The sequence below is a fragment of the Pollicipes pollicipes genome, unplaced genomic scaffold (genome assembly GCF_011947565.3).
Source record: "Pollicipes pollicipes isolate AB1234 unplaced genomic scaffold, Ppol_2.1 Scaffold_4295;HRSCAF=5057_pilon_pilon_pilon, whole genome shotgun sequence".
NCBI lineage: Eukaryota > Metazoa > Arthropoda > Thecostraca > Pollicipedomorpha > Pollicipedidae > Pollicipes > Pollicipes pollicipes.
In genome coordinates, this window is record NW_023596461.1 from 36,204,629 (window position 1) to 36,227,112 (window position 22,484).

The window sequence follows — 22,484 nt, forward strand, 5'->3', positions numbered from 1 at the left end:
GGGCTTACCACGGCCGATTATGCGAACTTGATAAGTGCCTTGATGTGTGATGCGTGGTAGCTTAATTGTTTACGTGTATGAGCAATGCCTGACGCGTGATGCGCGATGCCAGTTTAATTGAAATCGCTTGCATGGATAAGTAATGCGCAATATGTGATGCTTGTGTACTTGAAACCGCTTACACATTTGGATGAAGCGTAATGCGTAATACCTGCCTACCTAAACTCGTTGGCATTTACATGATTTTTTTCTTTTTCCAATTCTTAGATATGCACTGGATCGTTGAAATGGCTGGCAACTGCTCCTTGTGTAATTTCCTAATTGTTGGTGACCTGTAGAAACTGTGGCCCACTGATTAAGGAACAAAAACTGAAAAAAACACAGTAGGATCATCGGCAGGCAATTTTGAATCTATTGCTGCTATTCGTTTCGAAAAAGGCATGCTCCCGAAATATCAACATATATATTTCTCCATTTTCCTGTCTTTTTTACCACGGAAAAGAACGCTTTTACTTCTGTATGATCTGCAATTTAAGTTTCAGGTTCACGGTATCTGAGCTGGGGTGGCGGTAGTGAAGTGGTTAAGATGCGCGTCTGGAAAACCAAATTCGATTTCTTGCGTTGCCCGCCCTTCCTGCCAGAGTGGGAGGCAAGTGACGACATAAAGCCTTCGCAGATGAGTGCGTCCTAAAGCTCCATTGGCAAGATGCGATATATTTGACATGGTGGCGTCAATATATCACCAGTTTAACAGGTTCAAACCATATATCGGAGAACTTTGTATGACCATCAGACCGAAGTAGGAGACACACCAGCTGCGGTGCCAGGGGTCTGCGTCCGAGGGAAACCAATGATGGTGCTGTTCATGGCTGATCCAGACCAGAGCCTTGGAGCGGCGTCCCAGAAACTGGGATTCGATACCGGAAAAGATTAATGGGCAGTGGCGTGTCGGACTTGTAAGGTCAGGGCAACTGGTGACGGCACCAGTGACCTAGGCTTAGTCAGGGCTGCTATCTGCTGGCCTCTGCAGTGATTGGTGCATCGTGTACTGACTGAAAGATGACGCGTGCTTGAATATGTAGAATATTGACCTTGGGGTAAATATATTGCCTCGGAGATTCAGCCCATCCATATCGTTTTGTATTCTAATCTTCTTTGTTTTTATTTTCATTGTCTTACTTCAAGTATACATAACACATGATCATGATCCTGCGTTTATGCAGGAAAATACGTATATATATATATATATATATATATATATATATATATATATATATGTATGTATATATATATGCGGGCTGACACGCAAGCCACTTGCTACCGAACTTCGTGCTTACCATGTAATTTCCTTGCTCGCTATGTGCCATCAAAAGTGATGCGCGCATTGACTTTGGCATCTCACTTCCCTTTGACATAAGCCATCCTCTGACTCGCATGATGCACTTTTTGACGAAATGACATGACACGAGACTGCTACCTCTAGTTTTATTATAATTGGTACATCCTTACAGTTTTGTGCGCGAGAACAGCACACGCGCAATATCACTACCCGCAACATCACAGTGAGCTGATCCATTGCTTACAGGAACATCAACATTGTCTTGTCCTATGACACGGACGACACATGTGGGCCGCGCAATGATTAAGTGTCAGGAACATTGAACAAGACAGCAATGACACACTGCATTGATTCTATTTTCTTGGCTTGATGTCAACTTACAGCTGACACACACCGGTGAATGTGCCACGCCTTTCTTCAGAACATGGTGATGGATGAGAACTCACCTTCTCACCTTGCGTCGCCGATCACATTCTTTTGCTCACCTGCAAAACCTTCTGCGCGTATATTGCAAGGATTTTCGGAATCAAGCAAAGGAAGACAATAAAACAGGTAGTACCTAATTGCTCTGCCATTCCGTTCCAGGAAAAAGCACATGAGCAAGACTAAGAGCGAAGTAAACTGTGATCGAAATAAAGTCCATTCCCACACACCGGCCCAAAGTCACAGATGATGGTGCCTGGAAATTGTGTCAAAGCTCGGGAGGTCTTGCTTTCATGATCAACTCACGAGCAATAGAACAGCGAACAGTTTTGGGGCGGTGAAGAACCAAGCAAAATAGTTTTAAGAAAGATATGAAAAGCACAACACAAGGAGAGAGTTCAGAGATAAAGGTGTTGCATGCCGAATCAAACCAAGGTTTTTGTCTAAAATTGATTTTTATTCGCACATTTCCTGCGTCTCCACAACCATACAGCTATAGCTGGAAAAACAGCAAGGGAGAATGATAGATAGGACGCCAGAAGAATGAAACACGCAGCGCCATCGAAACAGGTCAATATTTCCGCCCGGAAACTACTCTGTATTACAAAAGCTACTCTTTCGCATGTATTATGAACACATTGTGACTAAATTGAGGCGACCGCAAAACCACTCAGAGCACAAATATCTGAGACCTCGTGCAATGTTTAGAGCTGAGCCGTCACAAGAACACATCGCACTGCTTGGAAGAAGCATCTACGCTATCTGGACCCAAGAGTAAAATCACTCCTGGCATTGCAACAACAAAATCAACAAGAGATCGGCGCACAGCACCGACAAACACACATGCATATGCAAAGTGACCCGGCCCACCGGTGGGAGGTCACACATCACCGATCAAACACTGCATACACACTCGAAGAGATTCTACAGTGGAGTCAGCAACAACAGTATAAATAGACGACGGTAATTTAACAAGTTAACAACAGACGGGGGGCGGGCACTGTCAGTGATTGCATCGCCCACCCGTCCTCGTTTGTACCGATCAGGACGGAGTTGTTATGTCATTCAGCGCGCCCAAGGGCGCTTCCTTGGGTGGGCGGGGCGTTACCTGGCCCCTATCACAACGGCTCGGCCCCTTGGTCCCTCTCACCCGGCATCGCCCCCGCTGACCATCAGCGACCTCAGCAGGAGGGAAACCCCCGCAAATGCACGACTGCATGCTTTGGCCCAGCCACCAGCTCCAGTCGCAATAACTCGCCAATCCTGCGTTGTCCCGAAGTCGCGGTGGATGTGTGGCGTCATTTTTTGTGCGCTCTGTTGACGGTAGCTCAACGACAGAACACTTACGGGGCGCAACTGACCGTTGCGCCGAGACGCAGCGCGTTTCTGTGTCACTCGCCTGCCTTTGTTGGCTGACCTGGATTAGAACAAGTGCGGTCCGCGTCGCAGTGCCGTTCGAGTCCTCCCGGTGCCGGGCCGCCTTACCCCGGCCGCCGCGGGGTCGACCGTGGGTCGACAGGGGTGACTCCAGACCGTCGCCGGCGTGGGCAGCTGCGGGCCCACTCGGCGCCGCTGCCGCCGCCCTGCCCGCGCGCGCGCGCGCGCAGCGTACCCGCCGGCCAGAAGTGTTACGGTTATCTGGGACAACGGCTTTCCACCGCGAGTCATGAAGGATGCCAGCACTGGCCGGAATGCTTGCGCGCGCCTCACCGACCCCATCTGATTCCAGAGCCACTCCGCGCCAGCCGGCAGACGAAAATGATACAGCTGAAACGGCGCGTTGCAGTAGGATGATGGTTGTGCGGGGCTTTGTGCAGAGCGTGCAACCGATTAGAATAAACTTTTCCAAGCCAAGATACAAACTTAAGCTGCAGTGGCTTTGTCCAGACACAGCATACTGCTTTTCTTCAAGGCTTCAGCCGCGATCGCAGTTGAAGTACGTGCCAGAAAGCACCTCGCAAGAGGCAGGGGTCCCTCCTGCTGACAGCCGCTCAGGCCACGACTTAAACATCCTCCTGTGAGACATGTGTCTTTAGCGCATGTCACGGTCCGTGACTAACCCCTGTTCCCCATCACCCTACGAATCCCACCTCCTGTCTTCCGCCCGGCGTCTGACCCGCTCGTCGCCGCGTTCTGCGCATGCGCATCAGCCGTGTTGTGGCCGTGCAGGGCATCGGCCTAGATACGAGCCCTCCGGATCCAACTGACCCACATGCGAACCAGACCGCTGTCGCCGGTCGGCCAGCCGGCCGCACCGGGTCGGGCTGGGCTGAGCCGGTTCGGCGGCGGCCACGCAAACCGGAAGTTGGTCCAAACGTGCCCCGGAAGCGGGGCCGTGGGTGACTGTGAGGCGGGGGAGGGGGTCGGTGGGACATCTCCCGGCATGCCGGGCGGCGGCGTGGCGACACGGGAAGTCACGCCGCTGCTGACCCGTCAGTAGGTCGCTGCGGCTTTCTCCGGGCGCGGCGCGGCGGCCGTGGCCAGCCTTGAAAGATCGATGTGCGCGCGCACCACTCACGCGCACCACCGGGTCCGAACGCGCCCACCGCATGGCCACCACGTCAGTCCCTGCTGATGCGCTTATGGATGTGATAGTGTTTGATGAGGTGCGCCTTTTGCCTAAACGCCTTACTGCACGTCTCGCACTTGAACGGCTTCTCGCCGGTGTGCGTGCGCAGGTGCACCTTGATGTTGCTCTTGTTGAGGAAGCCGCGGTTGCAGATGGTGCAGCGGTGCATAGGCCGGTCCTTGGTGCCCTCCGATGCGATCGACATTTTGATGAAGGAGCGCGCAAGCGCGCGCCGTTTCTTGGCGCTGGTGCCCGACTCGGCCTGCTGCGCGAGAGTCTCGCCGCCGCTGGCCGCATAGCTGGGCGGGCTGTAGGTGGCCAACGGCCGCTGCAGGCGCTGGTGTAGCTGGCCGCCTTGCAGCAGACTACCGTAGCCAGGCGGGTGCGCGGTGCGCGGTGGCGCGTAGCTGTGGCCTGACAGCAGGTTCTGCAGCATGGGGCTGGCGGCGCTGTACGGCAGGCCCGGGTGGACGGCGGCGGTGTGCGCCTGGCTGGCGGCGCCGTACCGCTGCAGCTGCGCCTGCGACTGGCCATCGATCCACGCCTCTAAGTCGTGCATGTCCGAGCTGGTGAAGTTGCCGAGGTCCATGTTCTCGGGCACGACCAGCTGCGGGTCGACCATGGCGTTGCCGATGATGGCGGCGAAGTCGTCGTCGGCCATGTCAGCGGCCGGGAACGTCTCGAGCGTGCCCGGCTCGGCAGGCTTCATCATTACCGACTCGCCTAGCTCGCCCATGCCGCTGGTGGTGGTGGACACCACCTCAGGCGTGCCGGGACCCGGTTCGGGTGCCGGGTAGTAGCCCGGCGAGCCGGCCGCTTCACCCGAACTCCCCACATAGTCACATTGGGTTAGCGCCTTGAGCGGTGGCACCGGCTTCAGCTCTGTGAAGCTGGAGGAGGCCGCACACGAGGCGGTGGACGACGAGGGTGCCGGCGACTGCGGCGGGAAGATGTGCTCGAGGCTGGTGGCGAGGCCGGCCTTGGCGTCGCCGCTGAAGCCGAAGTCCTCCCGCGTCCAAGCCTGCACGCAGTCGGGCGACGTCTGCTGATACAGCTTCATGGCGAGGCGGCCGGCTCAGTGGACCACTTCCAGCCGACCTGGTCACCAGCGATCAGCATACTCAGCGGCTGCAATAGGTGGGCGTCATGTCAAGGGCGCCAGTTAGCGGGGAGGGCGCGCGGTGGACGCCGTCGGCCCAAGCGTTCATCAGACGAGGGCCAGTTATTGGCGTCCTTTTTGTGGTCTAAAGGAAGTGCGAATCATGAGCTGTCCAAAGGCACGGCCTTGGGGATGCAGATGTTGTTCCAGTTTCTTGTCTATGCCAGCCGTTGTATTTGAGCTCCTCTTAAGATGATCTTAAATGCGGAAGTAATGCAAACGAAAAGAGCATGTATCGCGGGAATTCTACCAAGCCAGAAACATTTAAATCGACATTTTAAAGACAAACACTCTGCAATATGTGCAAGAGCATACACACGCTCGCATACTATGCTCTGGATATTGTTGTTGTTGTTAATTAGGTACCCGAATCTATGCTGTTTAACCTGAACATAACCTGGTACTTTCATTAACACAAAGCTGCTTAGCAGGCTCTTCTCAGCGGATGTGACCAAAAATTGGATTTAAAGTGTGTTGGGCCACAAACTGATTGTCCCTGCACACAAAAGAGCTTCCCAGTCGTTGAACACAACAGGCGATAACAGAGGAAACTGGTTGGCAGTGTCGCATGCCTTATTTTGAAAAACAACGTGCCCGTAAAACTGACAGATTATCGGGGTCATGAGCTGGTGAAACTGTATTAAAGTATGCGTATATATCACCCGGCAAATTCATACATCATGGCGCCACCAAAGATGCGGAATATACGATCACCGTGTGTTGACAAACAATGAGATCCTATTTTGCTGGCAAGACGCACGTGGTCTCTAGCATCTTGCAGAGAGCAGACATATGCATATGCATAAACATAAGTCACAGATTAGCGTGACTATTGGAAACAGCATGCGCTCTCCAGCTACCAAGAGCACGGAAACCGGGCAGCCATGAAAGGTGCAACTCGTGCGTGCATGGCCCACAGCTTTTGCAGCGAGCCAGCTAAAGCCGGCTAGACGCATGTGTTTCCTGCATCGAGTCAACTGGTATGACGCATCATCAAGGCCAGACGGCATTGTGTCCGGCCGGGCATTGAACTGTTCCTGGTTTCCAGCGAAATTCCACGTCCAAGATCAAGGACCCCGTGCAGCGAGGAGGCGCCGCGCCAGCAGCTCACGCCACTTCGAGGAAATCACGATGGGCAGCCAAGGACACGCTATATCTTCTGTGTGCAAAATTTGTTCACACGTGGAGTGCCCCGACTGCAAGAACGTCACCGAAGAAAGCAAAGGGGCTCGAGGTGCACGCGTGTCAGATAAAATACGGAATCAAAGACGAGTAAGATTTATGACCCGGGACGTCATGCAATCATCAGCCAGATTTATGAGCCAGGACGTCATACAATCATCAGCCAAATTTTGAATGTGCGGGATGATTCCTGTTTGGTCCATCAGCATCATTAAATGGAGCAATGCTCTTTGATGTAGAAGCATTTCACGTGAGCTTTCACCCAGAACTGTCCGAATAATTTGCTGGATACGTCGTGTAAAAAGCACAGACCAAAGCCAGGTGCCAAACGCGGTGAGCCATTTTTGGGCTTGAGGGAACGCAGACACCGTTAGCACACGACGGTCGTCAGCCGGCCGGCACGCCATGGTCAAGCTCATTCTGTCATCCCGCCAATTTATGTCTCTGAGGCCCCACTGCCTAGAAAACTGCATGCTTTGCAGATCGGCGAGAGCTGGCTCGAAGCACCGTCTCCCGGAAACGTAGAAGACGCTGCCGGGCGCGCAGTTCCGGCTCCCAGCTCCCAGCTCCCAGCATCCGGCTGAGGCTTGCCTGCAGCCCAGATGGGCCCCAACCGGTCGGGCCGCTGGGTGAAAAGGCGACCGGCTGCCAATGGAAAGTGATGCCAGACGCTGGCTGGAGAGGCGCTGGAAATTACAACGCACCAGAGGTAGAAGCTAAATACACGGGTTATTCATGACCTAGCCTGATCGATTGCAGGATCGCAGGAGGAATCAAGAACATGGCTGTCATATCAGCCACACGTGATGATGGATGTTTCCGGGAGCTGGAGCTGGCTGAATCTCTTTCGTGTAGCGAGCTGCAGTCTTCGATTTCATAGCACAGACCGCTGCTGTGTTTATTGCAATGCTTTTCGGTTGGCGCACTGGTTCCAAGAAAGGGGCGTACACGAGCCAAATGACATCAGTTCTTGGACGTCAGCCGTTTAGGTACCCAGCTGTGCCGTCGCATCAGTAGCACAAAGCTTATGATTTCTTTATCTTTACTTTAGAAAAACGCCCCTCAACGAAAGTCTTACATTCAGAAAAAAAAATATTCGCACGATGCCGTTGTCTACAGGGTCCGTTCCCGGAAGTTCGACACACCGAGAATACTGAGTTCAAGCGCCGGACGTTGGCCTCAAGGAAAGCGCGGCTGCGGGCGATGCCCACTAGCACGCGCGCCCGTTCAACCCTGAGCGGCGAAGGGCAGGGGAGGGGGTGCGACGCGGCGTTTAAAGGCCACACCATTCGGGTGGCGAGGACGCGGCCATGTTTCAAGTCATGAAGCTGAAGACCGCTTCTGAAACGGACGGCTCGACAGTTAACTACGACAGAAAGAGCGACCACAGGTCCAAAAGGGCGAAGGGCCAAGAATAACAGAAGCGGATGGACTCGTTCTGGTCAGCGTGAGGGAGGAGGGGTCAGACGGGTAGAAGGAAGATGGACGAGGACGGAGGAGGGTGAGTTGTGACAACATTATTGACAGATAACAGATAAGCGAGGCCCGACATATTTTGACAACGATCACCCCACGTAGCTCTAACAAAGGACCAACCGCCTGCGGTGAGTCCGATTAGATCAGTATATCACAGCCAGTTTAAAGCACACAAAAAACCGCGTTGAAATGCACGCGTAAGCGAATGCCTCTCTTGACCCTCGTCACGACCACAAGCTTTCTAAAAACAAAACAGATAAACGATCTGAAGTAGCAATGTTGTGCGCTTCAGTTTTACTTGTCGGCCACCATCCCTCAAGTTCAAGTACGGAACTGGATGCATAAGGGCCGAATGACAAGGGTCGTTACCGAAGCCGCCAAGCACCCGCCACGCTCCACTTTTTTGAGAACGTCATGTGAGCTTAAATGGGGCGTGAATCACTTCACGCATCAAAACCCCCCAAAACAATAATTCGCGACATCCGAAAGCGAAACGCCGTTCCAGACTGCGATCCGTCCGGTGGAGGCGCCTTGTAAAAAGTTGGCGCGCGCCCGACACCGGCCACGGCTGGGGAGCTATCAGGGTCAGCGCGGGGAAACTCTCCGAGTGAAACTCGCCGGCGGACGCCGACCGCCGCTGCCGGCGCCGCCGTGTCGCCATGCGTTTAGGCGCGCCACGATTGTCTCCAGTGGCACTGCCCCGCCGGGCTGGGCGGTTGCCCGCCGGCGGCCGACGCGTCTGTGTTGGAAACGAGCGTTTCATGAACAGATCGAGGCGCGAAACGCCACGCGGTGCCTCGAAGGCATCCCGACAAGGTTGCAATGCGGAAGCATGACGTGGGGTTGGTTCGGAAGTGCATGACCGAAATGAGACAGCTAGGGCAAACGTGTCGGAATAGTAAAAGGCTCTTGATTCATTTAGAACACAGCGTTGGAAGGACTGACGAGGTGTTTGCGGACTTTCCGACTCAGCGGAAAACGACGCAGACGCCTTTTGGCACCAGACGCAGAGCAGCAGAAGCACCATTGCCGGCCTCCCCGTCGCAGTCAGATTTTAGACCCATCACAGCCCGTGATTAAGTCAGTTATTGCGTAATCGTGGTGCCACGCTGGCCCAGAATCTTAACTGCCTCCGGTATGTGTGAAGCGGAGCAGGAGAGGACAGATCAAAGAAATCGCGTGCACTAACTCATGAAGCACCGTTTGTCCATAGGTCCTTGCGATAACCTTTGAACTCGAAGCTATGCCAGCAAAATGACAGTAAAACGGGCGAAACATGCAAACAGTTAAAGCAGCAGACGGCACGCACGCACGTCTATCACGCGCAGGGCTCGACGCTCGGTCCCCATGCCAGGCCGGCGCTCCAAACGGAGACCGTTGGCAGGTGCCCCACTTCCGTTAGACCGCTTCCTGCACCCTGCACGGCGGTCATTGTCGCTGCGGTCTGACCTCTGTGTCATGGCTCAGAGCAACTGCCGGCAGTGGCCAGCGCCACAGGTGTGACCAGGAAATGACTCGTTTTCCTCTTTTGCTGCAAATTTACCTGGTAGGACTTGCCACTGGAAGATCTGGTCATGGATGGACGACAGATTATGGTCAGGCCGACAATAGGAAAATTATGGCGCGACCAAGGGTTGCGGCTTTAATCAGAGCGTCGTGGTTAAAAAGCCCGCGGACTGCGCTGTAGCAAGATGATTGAATCTTAATAAGTTTCAGCGTAATGTAGGATCCGGAAGGTCATGAAATATATGGCTGTTCCGGTATCCGAACACGTTGCGTACGCCATGATAATCTTTCCTAATTTACAAATACCATAAAGCACATCTATGTTTATATTTAAGGTTGATAGCAAATGTACGACTTGCCAAGCACAGTCTATGCCAGATGGGTGACGCCTGCCCCCACCAGGTGCCAGATGGATGATGCCGGCCGCCACCAGGTGCCAGATCCGTGACGCCGGCCCCCACCAGGTGCCAGATCCGTGACGCCGGCCCTCACCAGGTGCCAGATCCGTGACGCCGGCCGCTACCAGGTGCCAGATCCGTGACGCCGGCCGCTACCAGGTGCCAGATCCGTGATGCCGGCCCCCACCAGGTGCCAGATCCGTGATGCCGGCCCCCAACAGGTGCCAGATCCGTGACGCCGGCCGCCACCAGGTGTAAGATCCGCGACGCCGGCCGCCACCAGGTGCCAGATCCGTGATGCCGGCCCCCACCAGGTGCCAGATCCGTGACACCGGCCGCCACCAGGTGCCAGATCTGTGATGCCGGCCCCCACCAGGTGCCAGATCCGTGACGCCGGCCGCCACCAGGTGCCAGACCCGTGACGCCGGCCGCCACCAGGTACCAGATCTGTGATGCCGGCTCCTACCCCGTGCCAGATCCGTGACACCGGCCGCCACCAGGTGCCAGATCTGTGATGCCGGCCCCCACCAGGTGCCAGATCCGTGACGCCGGCCGCCACCAAGTGCCAGACCCGTGACGCCGGCCGCCACCAGGTACCAGATCTGTGATGCCGGCTCCTACCCCGTGCCAGATCCGTGACACCGGCCGCCACCAGGTGCCAGATCTGTGATGCCGGCCCCCACCAGGTGCCAGATCCGTGACGCCGGCCGCCACCAGGTGCCAGACCCGTGACGCCGGCCGCCACCAGGTACCAGATCCGTGATGCCGGCTCCTACCCCGTGCCAGATCTGTGATGCCGACTGCCGCCCAGCACTAGATCCAGACACCACAGGAAGTCGACAGGAAATGAGCACTGGTGACAGGAGATTGGAAAGCGGACAGGCTCCCAACAACGCCACGGTTTGCTTACCTGTACTTGTTGCTTGCCGGCACTAGCCTAGGTGGTTGGCCATCGACCGAAGCATCATCCTGCAAGCATAGAGGTCATATGATATTGACAGAGTACGGAATACGTGACCTCGTTTCACAAAAACTGAGGGAGGGGCATTCTGAGAGAATTTGTACTTGATACAGGAGCTTGGACTACTTACGCTTTAGTTCAGCTCGAAAAGTTTTTTTTATAATTTTGTCTTATTTCATCCCACTTATCTCTATAATTCACATAAACATGGTCTCCCTTTTCATGAAACATTATTTTTTAGTCAAAGATGGTCTTCTGTCATCGACCAATCCAAAGTTTAATTTTAAATCTCATTAAAAAATGTGTATCCTCAATCTGAGGGCTCGATGCCAAATTAATGTAGCCTTTCTCGTCCTCTTAGAGCTGATGGTATACTGTCTCGCCCGGCGGCAGCAGAACCAACCAAGCTTAAAATTTCCTCACATCTTTTGCGGTGGTCTCACGTCTCCATTGCAGTAAGGGATAAGATGTTTCTGGGAAATCCCTCACATAGCTGGCACCACAGTCGCAAATCTCAGCAGCGCTCTCTCGAACTGTAAAAGATGCCGACAGCTTACCAGAGCAAAACGCTCGGAGCCGTGCCCGATGGTCGACTGATGCATGCCAGCATCAGAACACAGAGCCCGCACGCGGGGCCGCACGCCATTGAGTCAGTGGATCCCGCAGCGGTGCATATGCACAGCGTGTGGCCAAACCAGTGAGTCGGCCGCCCAATCACAGCACAACCGGGTGGCGAACAACCAGCACTTGTTCGAGGCTCCGGGAGGATCGCCGCACATGCACGCCCGGCCCGTCAGCAGGCGCCGCGTACGCCACTGAGACGGCCCGCTGGAGTGCCGCCGCTTCATTGACATGCACGTGACCCGCGCCACTCCGAGTCTCCACGATATGGGGTCAGCGGAGGCGGGGCAGGTCATGCGTGGTGTATAGCCGGTCGGACAGAGCCGCGGCACACGAGACAGCGTCGACTTAAGGCTGCAATCTCGTAGAAGCGTGGCTGAGGCGAGGGGGCTGCGTTTTCGGATGGGCCACAGTCGGGCTCCTTGGACTGGGTACATGTCCTGGGCCCTCGCGTAAACCGTGCGGACAACCTCCTGGCATGGAAGGCGACGACCACCGTCGACCAGGGGCAGGCGCTGCCCCTATCCTAGGCCGCCTGCGTCCCAATGCCACCCAGAAATCGGATTGGTCGGAATTACGCCGTGTACCATAAGCAGCGTGGGGTTTTACGGCAATGGCAACGGCGAACTGTGCTTCAAATATCCGGCTGCGACGCCATTGTGAACGTTGCAGAAGAAATAATTATAATAATTGCGACCGGCATATCAGTTTTTGACTGAAATTAAGAGAAGGCACGCGGATATGATACGCTGATCTTGTCTTTGAGGCTAACCAAACCGGACTGAACGGAACCTAACGGCATGAGAAAACCCCTTTCATAAGCTACTGCCCTCACCGCCGATCCATCTGTGCATCACTGGGTGACACTCCCGCCAACCATGACCCCATCAGTCACTCCGGACTGACCCCAGGCCAGATATGACGGCACTAACCAGCGTCGCTGCGCCTCCCGACCGCCATCCAATCTCACAGCCGCCGGTGGGTGGCTGACACAAAAAGCGCGGCACCGCACGGGCAAGGTCCCGGACGGCGAGGGGTGGTCCGGCGCCGGGCTTTCCCGCGCCACGCCGTCATCACAACAGAGTCTCGCTCTCGGCTGACCCACATACGCCGGGCCGTGTGGGCTGCGCGCAGTGGCGGCACCAGGCTCGCTCTCGAGGAGGACGCGCGGCTGGGGGCAGAGAGCTTGCACAGGTGGGCTGCCGGTCGCTTTGGGTGAGATAAGTGAGCGAGGAGAGAGCGTGTATGGATAAGGTCGGATAGGGGACAGAAGGCGGTGCAATACACCAGCCCCCTATTGAGGTTCGCCGGAACCGGCACGTCCGGCCGCGCGTGGTGGTGGCACCGTGTCTGCTCGTGCTGCTCCGAGGCCGACGGCCAAAGCCAGTCAGGGCCGCTCGACCACAGCGGTGCAAGCGAAGAAGGAAGCACCCAGAGCATCCGCCATTCATAGTGGTGACGTTCCAAAGAGCTCCGGTCGTTTCGAGGGAATGGCACATCGTTTCATAAAATTAGACGCATTGAGGGGGGACATAACTAACGTTGGTGGCATCAACACAAGACAACTCGCATGCTTGTTGTGACGCTAGTTCCGACCATAATTACTGTTATCGACATGGACAGCTGCCGATAATTGTCTAATGACTTCACTTCTGAGCAAAGATTGCGTGGAAATGTTGGAACCCCACATAGCTGGAAGATTCGCGTTGTCGACTCCATTAACACCCCCTATTTGCTTAGTGGGCCAGCAGGCCCCGGCCGTAAACGCCGCGGTCGAGGCCTCGTCAAGAACAGAGCACGCTAAGCCGACAGTTGTCCGGTTTCTGGCTGTTCCAGTCTGGCAAGTTCCTTCGGGCCTGCCTGCCATGAGATGTGCTCGGAGGCGGTTGCCATGGCCGCCGACGGCGTCCGGTCCGACGAGACGGCGGCGCGGGACACGTTTAGCCCGATGGGGCAGCCATATCGGCTCGACGGGCCTGATAGGTCAGTCGAGCTGGCTCAGTGAAGTGGCTACCCGTGGGCTCATGTTCGGCCTCGCCTGTCACGCTCGTGTGGACGAGGGGGACTGCTCGGTGGCAGTGTGGGACGGAGTGTGGTGCGCTTGAGCCGGTAGCACGACGACGGACTGATAATGTAGCCACTCATTGCGCGTTGGGTTGGCGGGCTGCTACCGGAAATTACATTCCGCAACGGTTTATTACGCCATGATATTACTGGCACGAATTTCACATCCGTCTTAAGAACCTACGCCGATTCAGGGCTGTTTAGATATATTTCATTCAAGATATAATATGCGTCGCGTCGGAAATGGAAATATCGAATATTTTTGGGCGACCAAGAAAACTGTACAGGATTCCGCAAATCCATGAAACGACGACATGAATCCATGACGTACATGTCAGGAGGCCAGCCAGACACGGGCCAGAATTTGCACCGCAGCTAAAGCGTGACACGGACCCCGGGGACTGCACCGCAGCTGAAGCGTGACACCAGTCCTCGGGGACTGCACCGCAGCCGAAGCATAACACAAGTCCTCGGGGACTGCACCGCAGCTGAAGTATAACACCAGTCATCGGGGATTGCACCGCAGCTGAAGTATAGCACCAGTCCTAGGGGACTGCACCGCAGCTGAAGCATAACACCAGTCCTCGGGGACTGCACCGCAGCTCACCGCAGCTGAAGTATAACACCAGCCCTCGGGGACTGTACCGCAGCTGAAGTATAACACCAGCCCTCGGGGACTGCACCGCAGCTGAAGTATAACACCAGCCCTCGGGGACTGCACCGCAGTGGGATCGGAACACCAGCTCTCGAGGACTGCGACGCACTCCGTCCGATCTGAACGCTGCAGACCGCGGCAGCGCCGGCCTAGACACCGCCGGTGTGAACCCAGGGAGGTTTGGACCTCGCGCTGGACACTGCCGATATGGATCCAGGACAGATCGACACATCACGGAGCACGGCAGCGAGGATAACGCCAGATATTATGTTACATGCAATAAGCCGAATGTTTTTTTTTCTAAATTCGTCGTGAATGTATGTTTTCTACTGGGATTCAGGACTGCTGCATGGATATGTTTTGTAAATGTTTCTGTGTATAGCAATGTTTCTTGCAAGTTCTGCGCTGTTTTGTGAAAAGCACAAACTAAAAATTTTGGGAGTTCAAAGCGTTTGCAGGGCATGCTGTTACCCACAGATCTCTGTGTGATATGAACTAGTGCTTTTGCATGCCACTACTCTGGAAGCGAAGGCCATGCGCGCAACGAGCTTGTTAAATCGGCTGCATGGTCGCCGCAAAGACAAGGAAAACTTAACACTGTTTTCCAAGCAATTTGCTAACGTGCATGCAGGATAGCAGCAGCTAGCCAGAATGTACTCAACTGCACACGATGCAAAGCTCCGACACGAAGCCAAGACGTGTCAATAGTTGAGAAAAAGCGCACGTGGCCACGCGCGGCATTAGATGGTGTTGTAGGTTTTTGGGCACTCTAACCTCGGACTCTGCCTGTCATCAGCGTTGGCCGCGCCTGCGCCAGGCTCCAGAGCCTGCACGCTGCGCCTGTCTCGCCAGGCGCCGGCGCCGCGAGGCCGCGTCCCACCCGATGCGTGACACCGGAAGCCGCCCTCTAACGGTAACACGACCGTAGGGCAGCACCGGCCGAGACCGGAGGCCGTAGCGGCCGACGCGGGCCCAACCGCAGCCGGAGCCCCATCAGCGCTCGTCTGCTTCGGCCGGCCGACCCCTGACCCGGCGGTCGGGTGGGTTGTGCGTCGGCTGACCGATCGGCCGATCCCGTCAGCAGGGAAGATGGCCCGGATAAGAGGTGCGTAGATCAGGACCAGCCGACAATGACGCGGTTCCCTAGTCGCAGCCAGATACGGAGTGTGCGAAATGGTGTATGGAACTAACGAACAGATCCTCAGATTGGCCTCTCTGAGATGAAACGTGGTGACAAACTATGAAATGTTTTGCACTGATCGATGTAGGGTAACAAAACTTTTGTACCAAGTCACGGAACTTGACTTTATCTATTTCATAGCAGTGTTTCCAATCCCTGAAGATCTAGAGGAAATACTGTGCAAAGCTGTCATGGATCTCAGGTCAGACCAGAATCGGGGGCCACTAAATAACTATTGACCGTTGACGTTGGAAGGTGCTAGTGCTTCGTGCTATAGGATTACGCAGATATTTGGCAAGGAAACACACGGTGCCTCATCAGTGGCAGTTACCAATCGCCGGCCACAATAAGCCGCTTCTGTCATATCCGGGCGGCATTTATGGTGCATAGCCTCAAGCACAACACAGAACGTAACTCATGCCACATTAACAGCCGCGAACTATCCACCAAGTCCCCTCCCGGCCATCGACAAGGCCGCGGCTCGCGCTGTCTGCCTGTACGGCCCTCGCGCCAAGGGGGTCAGCGCGGCGCGGGCCCGGGACACCGCCCGCAGTGGGTCAGCAGACTCGGCGCGCCGCCGCGTCAGTCCCGCCGACCGCGACTCAGCAGGCGTCGGAGGACGGCGCACCGTTAGAGCGCGACCAGCAGGCGGCGCCGCCGCCGGCGAGGCGCTTCTCGGCGCGCGGCCGGGGACACGACGGGGCCGACCGTATGCTGCGTCACGTCGGACGTGCTTCTCACGCTTGTGGTGGCGCGCTGATGTGGAGCGCCACAATCCGCGGAATATATTGGTGGTGTATTATATAGAATGGGCAGCAGCGGTTTGCGTGGCATATGGGTTGGACACGGAGGGTGTGAATTGTGTTGCGACAGTGGTCTTCACCGCGTATTCCAGACTGTAACTTGCAACAAACATTAAATCCTTTCGTTAAATGCTTTGCGTGAAACGCGCAAAAAGGACTTGGTGGTATGGTACGTAAAGATAAATGACTTATCCAATATTAGGCGACATTTCTTCCGCCAACAGTGTAAAAAGTGACCTAAAAATGTGTCACACCACTTTTGGCATCTTGCAACAACGAGCAGTCCTAGAACTTCCTGCTTGAGAACGATTCCAGTCACCTTTGAAGCGGTTTTCTGGCGCTACCGTCAGCAGCTGCCGTCAGCGCTTCTGTTGAGCCTGCGTGGCGACAGAGCCGGCCTGGGCCGTGCCGCCAAGCAGGCCACCAGCACCACCCGGACGAGTGGATGGCGGCGGCGGCAGCGGCAGCGCCGACCATATCCGGGCCAGCGCGCGGCCGCCGGCGATGGCCATGACTTTGCGCATGCTGCGGCCGGCCGGGCGGCCGGACGGCGGCAGCGGCAGCGGCCCAACTCCAGTGGGCCACGCGGCCGCCGGCGGCGCCCGTTTCTGGCACACGGCTCCGGCCGACATGGCAACGGACGCCGTGGCCGGCAGGTGGTCGACGCTGAGCGCGGCCAGGAGCAGCGCAGTCGGCAGCTCCAGCGGCTGACGCGACGACTCGACTAGGGTACTGTCTGGTGCCAATGGCGAGGGAGTCCCATTGATGCCGCTTTTTGGACGCCATTAAGGTATAAGTGGCGCATTGATGGAGGAAAAGGGGCGGATGGGGGTTACACTGAGCAAATTTGTCTTAAAATAGGACACAGGTTCCGTGAGAGCAAGAAATACGCTGTTTTTCTGTCATTTTATCCCATCAAAGGCAGGCCTCCGGGTAATTCGGCTAACAAAGCCAAAGAAGAAAAACAACGAAGTGCAGTGAATTAAAAGCGGTGAGGTGATATGGTAGCTGCACGCGCAGTTGTGGCATTAAGAGGATCAAAACTATACGTTTAGCTTCTCTCTTAACAAAAGTTAAGATTTGAGGTGACAAGCCCCACATAGTGAACGATCCCAGGAAATTGTGGCATGACGTCAAATTTCAGATGATGGCTGTTGGAACGGTGCATATTTGACCATGAATAAGGGACACGTACAGATTTGTGCATCACCTGCCTTTTACCAATCCGTAGTTACTTGACGTGAGACATGTCACATGATATAAGGTAAGGCAGCGGGCCGGAGCATGCCCTATTGCAAAAAAACACACACAAAACCGTACAGGATGCTCCATATCCCAAGCCAGGACACATCCCCACCCGCCACTCGTCTGAGGACGGCGACTGAGTTCAGCAGCGATGAGGATGCCCCTTGCTCGTGCACGATCATCTGGTGCTGCGCGGCTGGCTTACCTGGTCAGCAGAGCTGATCCGATCGGCGGCGTCTGTGTCGGAGCTCGGACCGCCACCACCAGCACACAGTCACCCCAACGCACCGGCCTCGACTGCGCACAGACGCCAGCCCGGCCGGCCCGACATTAACCTAAATCGGCCAGGTACGGCGCCCGGCACCGCGGCGCCCGTACAGTCTCTGACACAGAGGCCAGATCCACGCGGCAGCGAAGTCAGCTAGGCGATGCACAGGCGTATCGAGCTCGAGGATCGAGAGGGGGGGGGGGGGGCTCGGCGATAGCCAGATGAGGTTTTTGACCCGAGACCTAATCTCACGAGTGCCAGCAATCCCGTCTTTCGGATTTGCTACTGGTGCCAGACCACGACATCCAGGAGTTGTTCCCGGAAGCTGAACCCGATTAAGCTTAACATTGGCCCTGTGTCATTTCAGCACGTGCTAATTAAGCGGTATGAGCCGGATGGAAGCGTGGGATGCAAGTGATGGGCCTATGGTCCAAACAACTTTTGCGCTCGAAGATTTGCGGAAATGCGAGTGAGCGCAATCTCAGGAGCGAGGATTACGATGGATGAACTGGATTACGATGGATGAATTGGATTACGATGGATGAATTGCAGTTTACCCAAAACCGAACGGCGTTGGCCACTGCAAGTCACACTAGAAGGCGGGCGCCGTGGTTAATCTGTCCGGATAGCAGCTACAGCAGCACGAAAAACAGAGATTCTGCCTTTACGCAGCGGGACGTAGCTGAAGCGGCAGATCCACCACCAGATTCTAGCACCACTTCACGGTGCTGTTAAGCCCAATCCGATTTCATCATCAATCTCAAAATCGAGCCGATGAAATGTACACCAAGACTATCTTTCAAAGGCAAGAATTGGTGTCCTGAAGCGTACAAAGGTACTTATTTCAGCTAAAAAGGTACTAAACCGTCATCATGTTTATCCACCCGTTGGCCACAGCTCAATATTAGCCAGTGGGCTGGCCCTGCGCTGCTTGCAAAGACTGTAACGCCTGGCGTCGAAGTTTTGCTGCTAAGATTTGCGAGCGCAAATGCTCCAAACTACGTTATATAATTGCTATCAATAACCGATTAAGCTGCCCAAAGGCATGTCTTTCAGAAGCGTCATCATTTTCGTCCACCCGTTGGCCATGGCTAAGTATTAGTTACAGGGGTGTCAATTTCTTGAAAAGTTTTGGGGGGGCCACCTAATGGCCGATTCAGCCGCCAAGCACAGGCGAAAGTAAATACTCCCTTCACCGCTTGACCTCCACTCACCCCAAAACACCGATCGAGCTCCGGTCATTTAGTTTTTGTTGTGGTTGTTTCCGTTTTATGAAGTAAATTTAGGTTCTTATGAATTAAAGACAGAAATGATAGCGAGATGGGTGCACTCCACATTTTGACGACAAAACCTGCCACTTTTTCGGAAACACACACGTTTGCACCTTTTAGTTGCGTTGTGGGCGGTCATTACCATCACGCCAATCCTTTCAGTCCCCAAAAGCGGCCACTGGATTGAGTAGGATCATAGAGTCCCACATCGCGATCAGAAAACTTTTCTGATTTTCGTGCATACGTTTTCAGTGACAAATAACATATATCTACTCTAATAGAGAAAAGAGCTTCTCCCCTGCCTTAACGGAGGGATGGCCATCGTGCTCTCGCAAACTTAAGAAGCAGCCTCGCTTGAGCCGTGGTGAGCGTTGGTGCAGCACTGTACAGAAGCAACGGCGGCAGCGACTCAACAGTAGCATACAGCAGCGGCAGTGGCAGCACTGGCAACACTGGGCAGTTGTAATGGCGACGGCATACCACTGGACGACAGCGGCGGCCGCTGGGCGCTGGACGGCGGCGGTAGGTGCCGGCATTTTGTGATCTACCAGCGGCCGAAAGTGTTGCACCGCTGATTTGTTGCAACGTTTCCTTAAAAGACAGTAAAATGTTATTAAGCTTTTTACTTTTACTTGATGAGGTGATGCCATTATTTAATTTTTAATCTCCGGGATTATTATTCTTAATTCTTTTCCAATCAAAGAAGAATAAACAAATATCGAACCAAGTTGATCAAGGGCTACAAGCTGAGATGTAAGGGAAATATTCTGAGATGTAATGGTACGAATACGAACGCATGATGTGTTTATCCTCTCAAACGCTTGATGCTCAAATGGATTTTGAATACATAAAATGTATTCATCTTCCCGCGCGTTTGATAAACATGACATTGGATATTTAAGTTAGCAAAATTCATCAACCTTTAGCAAACCAATGACCGCGTTTGCGCAAAATCTGTTGCAAATCGGTCCCCAATGTAGAGAAGAGTCAAATGTTAGATCTTAGTGCTTCGATTCGACGTAAGCTAACCGAGTAACAAACAAAGCTTAAATCCCAAAAGGATTCCTGTTGCATGCGTCTGGCAGTCATGCTGCTCATAGCGTTTGGCCAACGCACGGGGACCGACGCGACCGTTCCGGGCGCGGCGGCCTGTGCAGCGCCCCCGCCTGGCGCAGTGAAGGGTTGCGGAGAACTGTTGTAAACTAAAAGATTATCACCCATCCCATCTGATCTGGCAAGGGGAGTCAAATGCCTTTAAATGCCGCCGCAATGAATTTGAACAGCGCTGAGCCTCAAGCCTTAGCATGGGTCACCGCGAAGAATTACAATCGGCTAGGATGATTCGTTAACAGAAGATCATGTATCGCTCCGCTGTAACTGTGGCATCCAGCGATGGTTAACGTAAAAGTGTATTATTGCTGGTGACAATATTAGCGCGCATTACTCTGCCCTTCTGCAAAAGAAGGCGGCTGGTACTGCGGTTGCTTTCACGCATTTCAAAAATGGGAGTTTTTACAGGACTGTCACTCTCCGGATAACCAGTTTGTTCAGGGTCCTGAACGGGCATGTGTAGAATGTGTTCTGCTAGAAACACGGCACCCGGGTCCTGGAGAGACTATGCTTGAAATATGCCCTCGGCAAGTGGACATAGCACAAAATAATCGCTGCCAGCGCCACCGGCGGACAATGCACGTGTTAACGTTTTTTGCGATTCTTGTATGCATCTCCATCAAATCAAAAGAATGGCCCTTGATCCTCGTCCTCACTGGCCGTTTTCCTAACTCAGACTGATGGGCGGAGGATCACGACCCCTCTCGCGTTTCCAATCAGAATTGGTGGAAAACACCAATGGTTTGGTCTCAACGACATCTCGCGATTGGTACTGTTTGTTTTATGGATTGGCTGTTGGTTTAATATTTGAGCCCATTATGGCATGTCAAAGGTCGAACTTTCCCGAAAATCTCACCTTTCCAGTTTTGCAGCATTATGCATGCAATGTAGCTCCTTGCAGCGCCACAAAACTTTAACAGGTGGGTTTAATGTTCCATTCTGTGTCCAATGATGTATTTGTACGCTTTTTGAGCACACAGCTATGATATATCGCTGCGTTAATGTAACAATGTCGGTCCGTCGCGGGCGCTCCAAGGCATCGTTGGTTGCTGCCCGTCGCACGCGTCGGTCGTATATCGCCGTGCAGTTTTCCCAACAACCGTCGCTGCTCCGGAACCAGAAAAGCTAGGAACACGATTTTTGTGTCAAAACAGACAAATGGACGCCTCACAAGTTACTGAAAATGTGGGCGCGATCACGCAGCATGCCGGGAGGCATCCTCCTGAGGGGAGTTGTATCTTCCCCCCCCCCCCCCCCTCCTACCAGGCCGAGGGTTAAGGCACGTTGGAGAAAACATCTGATCTGACCCGTAAGAGGCCCAAGATTGTCAACATCACGCCTCATTGGTCGACAAGAGTCCCGAAATGATCCACCCTTGACCCCACTACAAACACAGAATGCCCCGCCAGCGCAAGAGAAGGCACCAATTAGAAAGACCGGAGCACCCAGTATGCCGGGTGGGGATTCACTTATGTATACCTGAAATATTTACAAACTCGATCTATCTTATTCGATGCGCGTTAACCTTAGTTCGCATCCAACCGAAACGTACCCAACGCATGACACATTGTTTGCATTTGTGAGGTGATGCGTGCCCACCTTCTGGTAACAATCAACGGCAAGCGTTTCAATGCGACCATCAGACACCCTCCATCCTCCAAACCCATAAATTCCCAACAGCTCCCCAGCTCGTGCACTGCACCGCAGTTAGCCCACTCTCCCCACTCCCGACCTTAGCCGGTGGCAGGGTTACTGTTGTCGCCAATACGCCGGCCTACCGGTTTGCTTTGATTGGTTTATGACCACCAGTACGCCGTCCTGCGTCCCGTCCCCAGTCGGTCTGACAGCTGTCCCACTGACGACAGCACTGGCGACCAACACCACACTCTTATTCATCCACGTCGGCCACGATGCGTTGCCGGTGTTGGGTGGTTTTTAGGATGCAGCCCGTCACCATCCCGGTTCTACCTGATCCGCAAAACAGATCTACAGTTTAACACGACATTCGTGTACCTGGCCAGGAGGGCTATTTTGTTGGGTTTTTTTCAACGCACGTTCTCTCATTTCAGTTCTCCTCAAATCCATTCACGACAAACGCATCGGTCGGGCGATTCCGTATTTCAAATCATCATCTGACAAAGTGGGAAGGCTCGAACAACCTCCCCGCTGTAGCAATCAGCAGCAAGTGTTCGTCTCGCGGGCCACACTGCCCCGGCCGACCACGAAACATGGCGAGCGGCGACCGGCTCCGGCC

The 22,484-nt window shown here is 54.4% G+C and overlaps 1 protein-coding gene across 1 annotated transcript; it reads right to left on the reverse strand.

The window, feature by feature from the left end:
- Positions 1–1,470: 1,470 nt before the first annotated feature.
- On the reverse strand, positions 1,471–17,894 carry LOC119096978 (B lymphocyte-induced maturation protein 1 homolog). Its single transcript, XM_037219982.1, has 3 exons — positions 17,787–17,894; positions 10,963–11,021; positions 1,471–5,459 (listed from the first exon to the last, which is right to left on the reverse strand). Exon 3 carries the CDS (start codon positions 5,389–5,391, stop codon positions 4,324–4,326), a length of 1,068 nt encoding a protein of 355 aa, XP_037075877.1. The 5' UTR covers positions 5,392–5,459; positions 10,963–11,021; positions 17,787–17,894; the 3' UTR covers positions 1,471–4,323.
- Between the last annotated feature and the right edge of the window lie 4,590 nt (positions 17,895–22,484).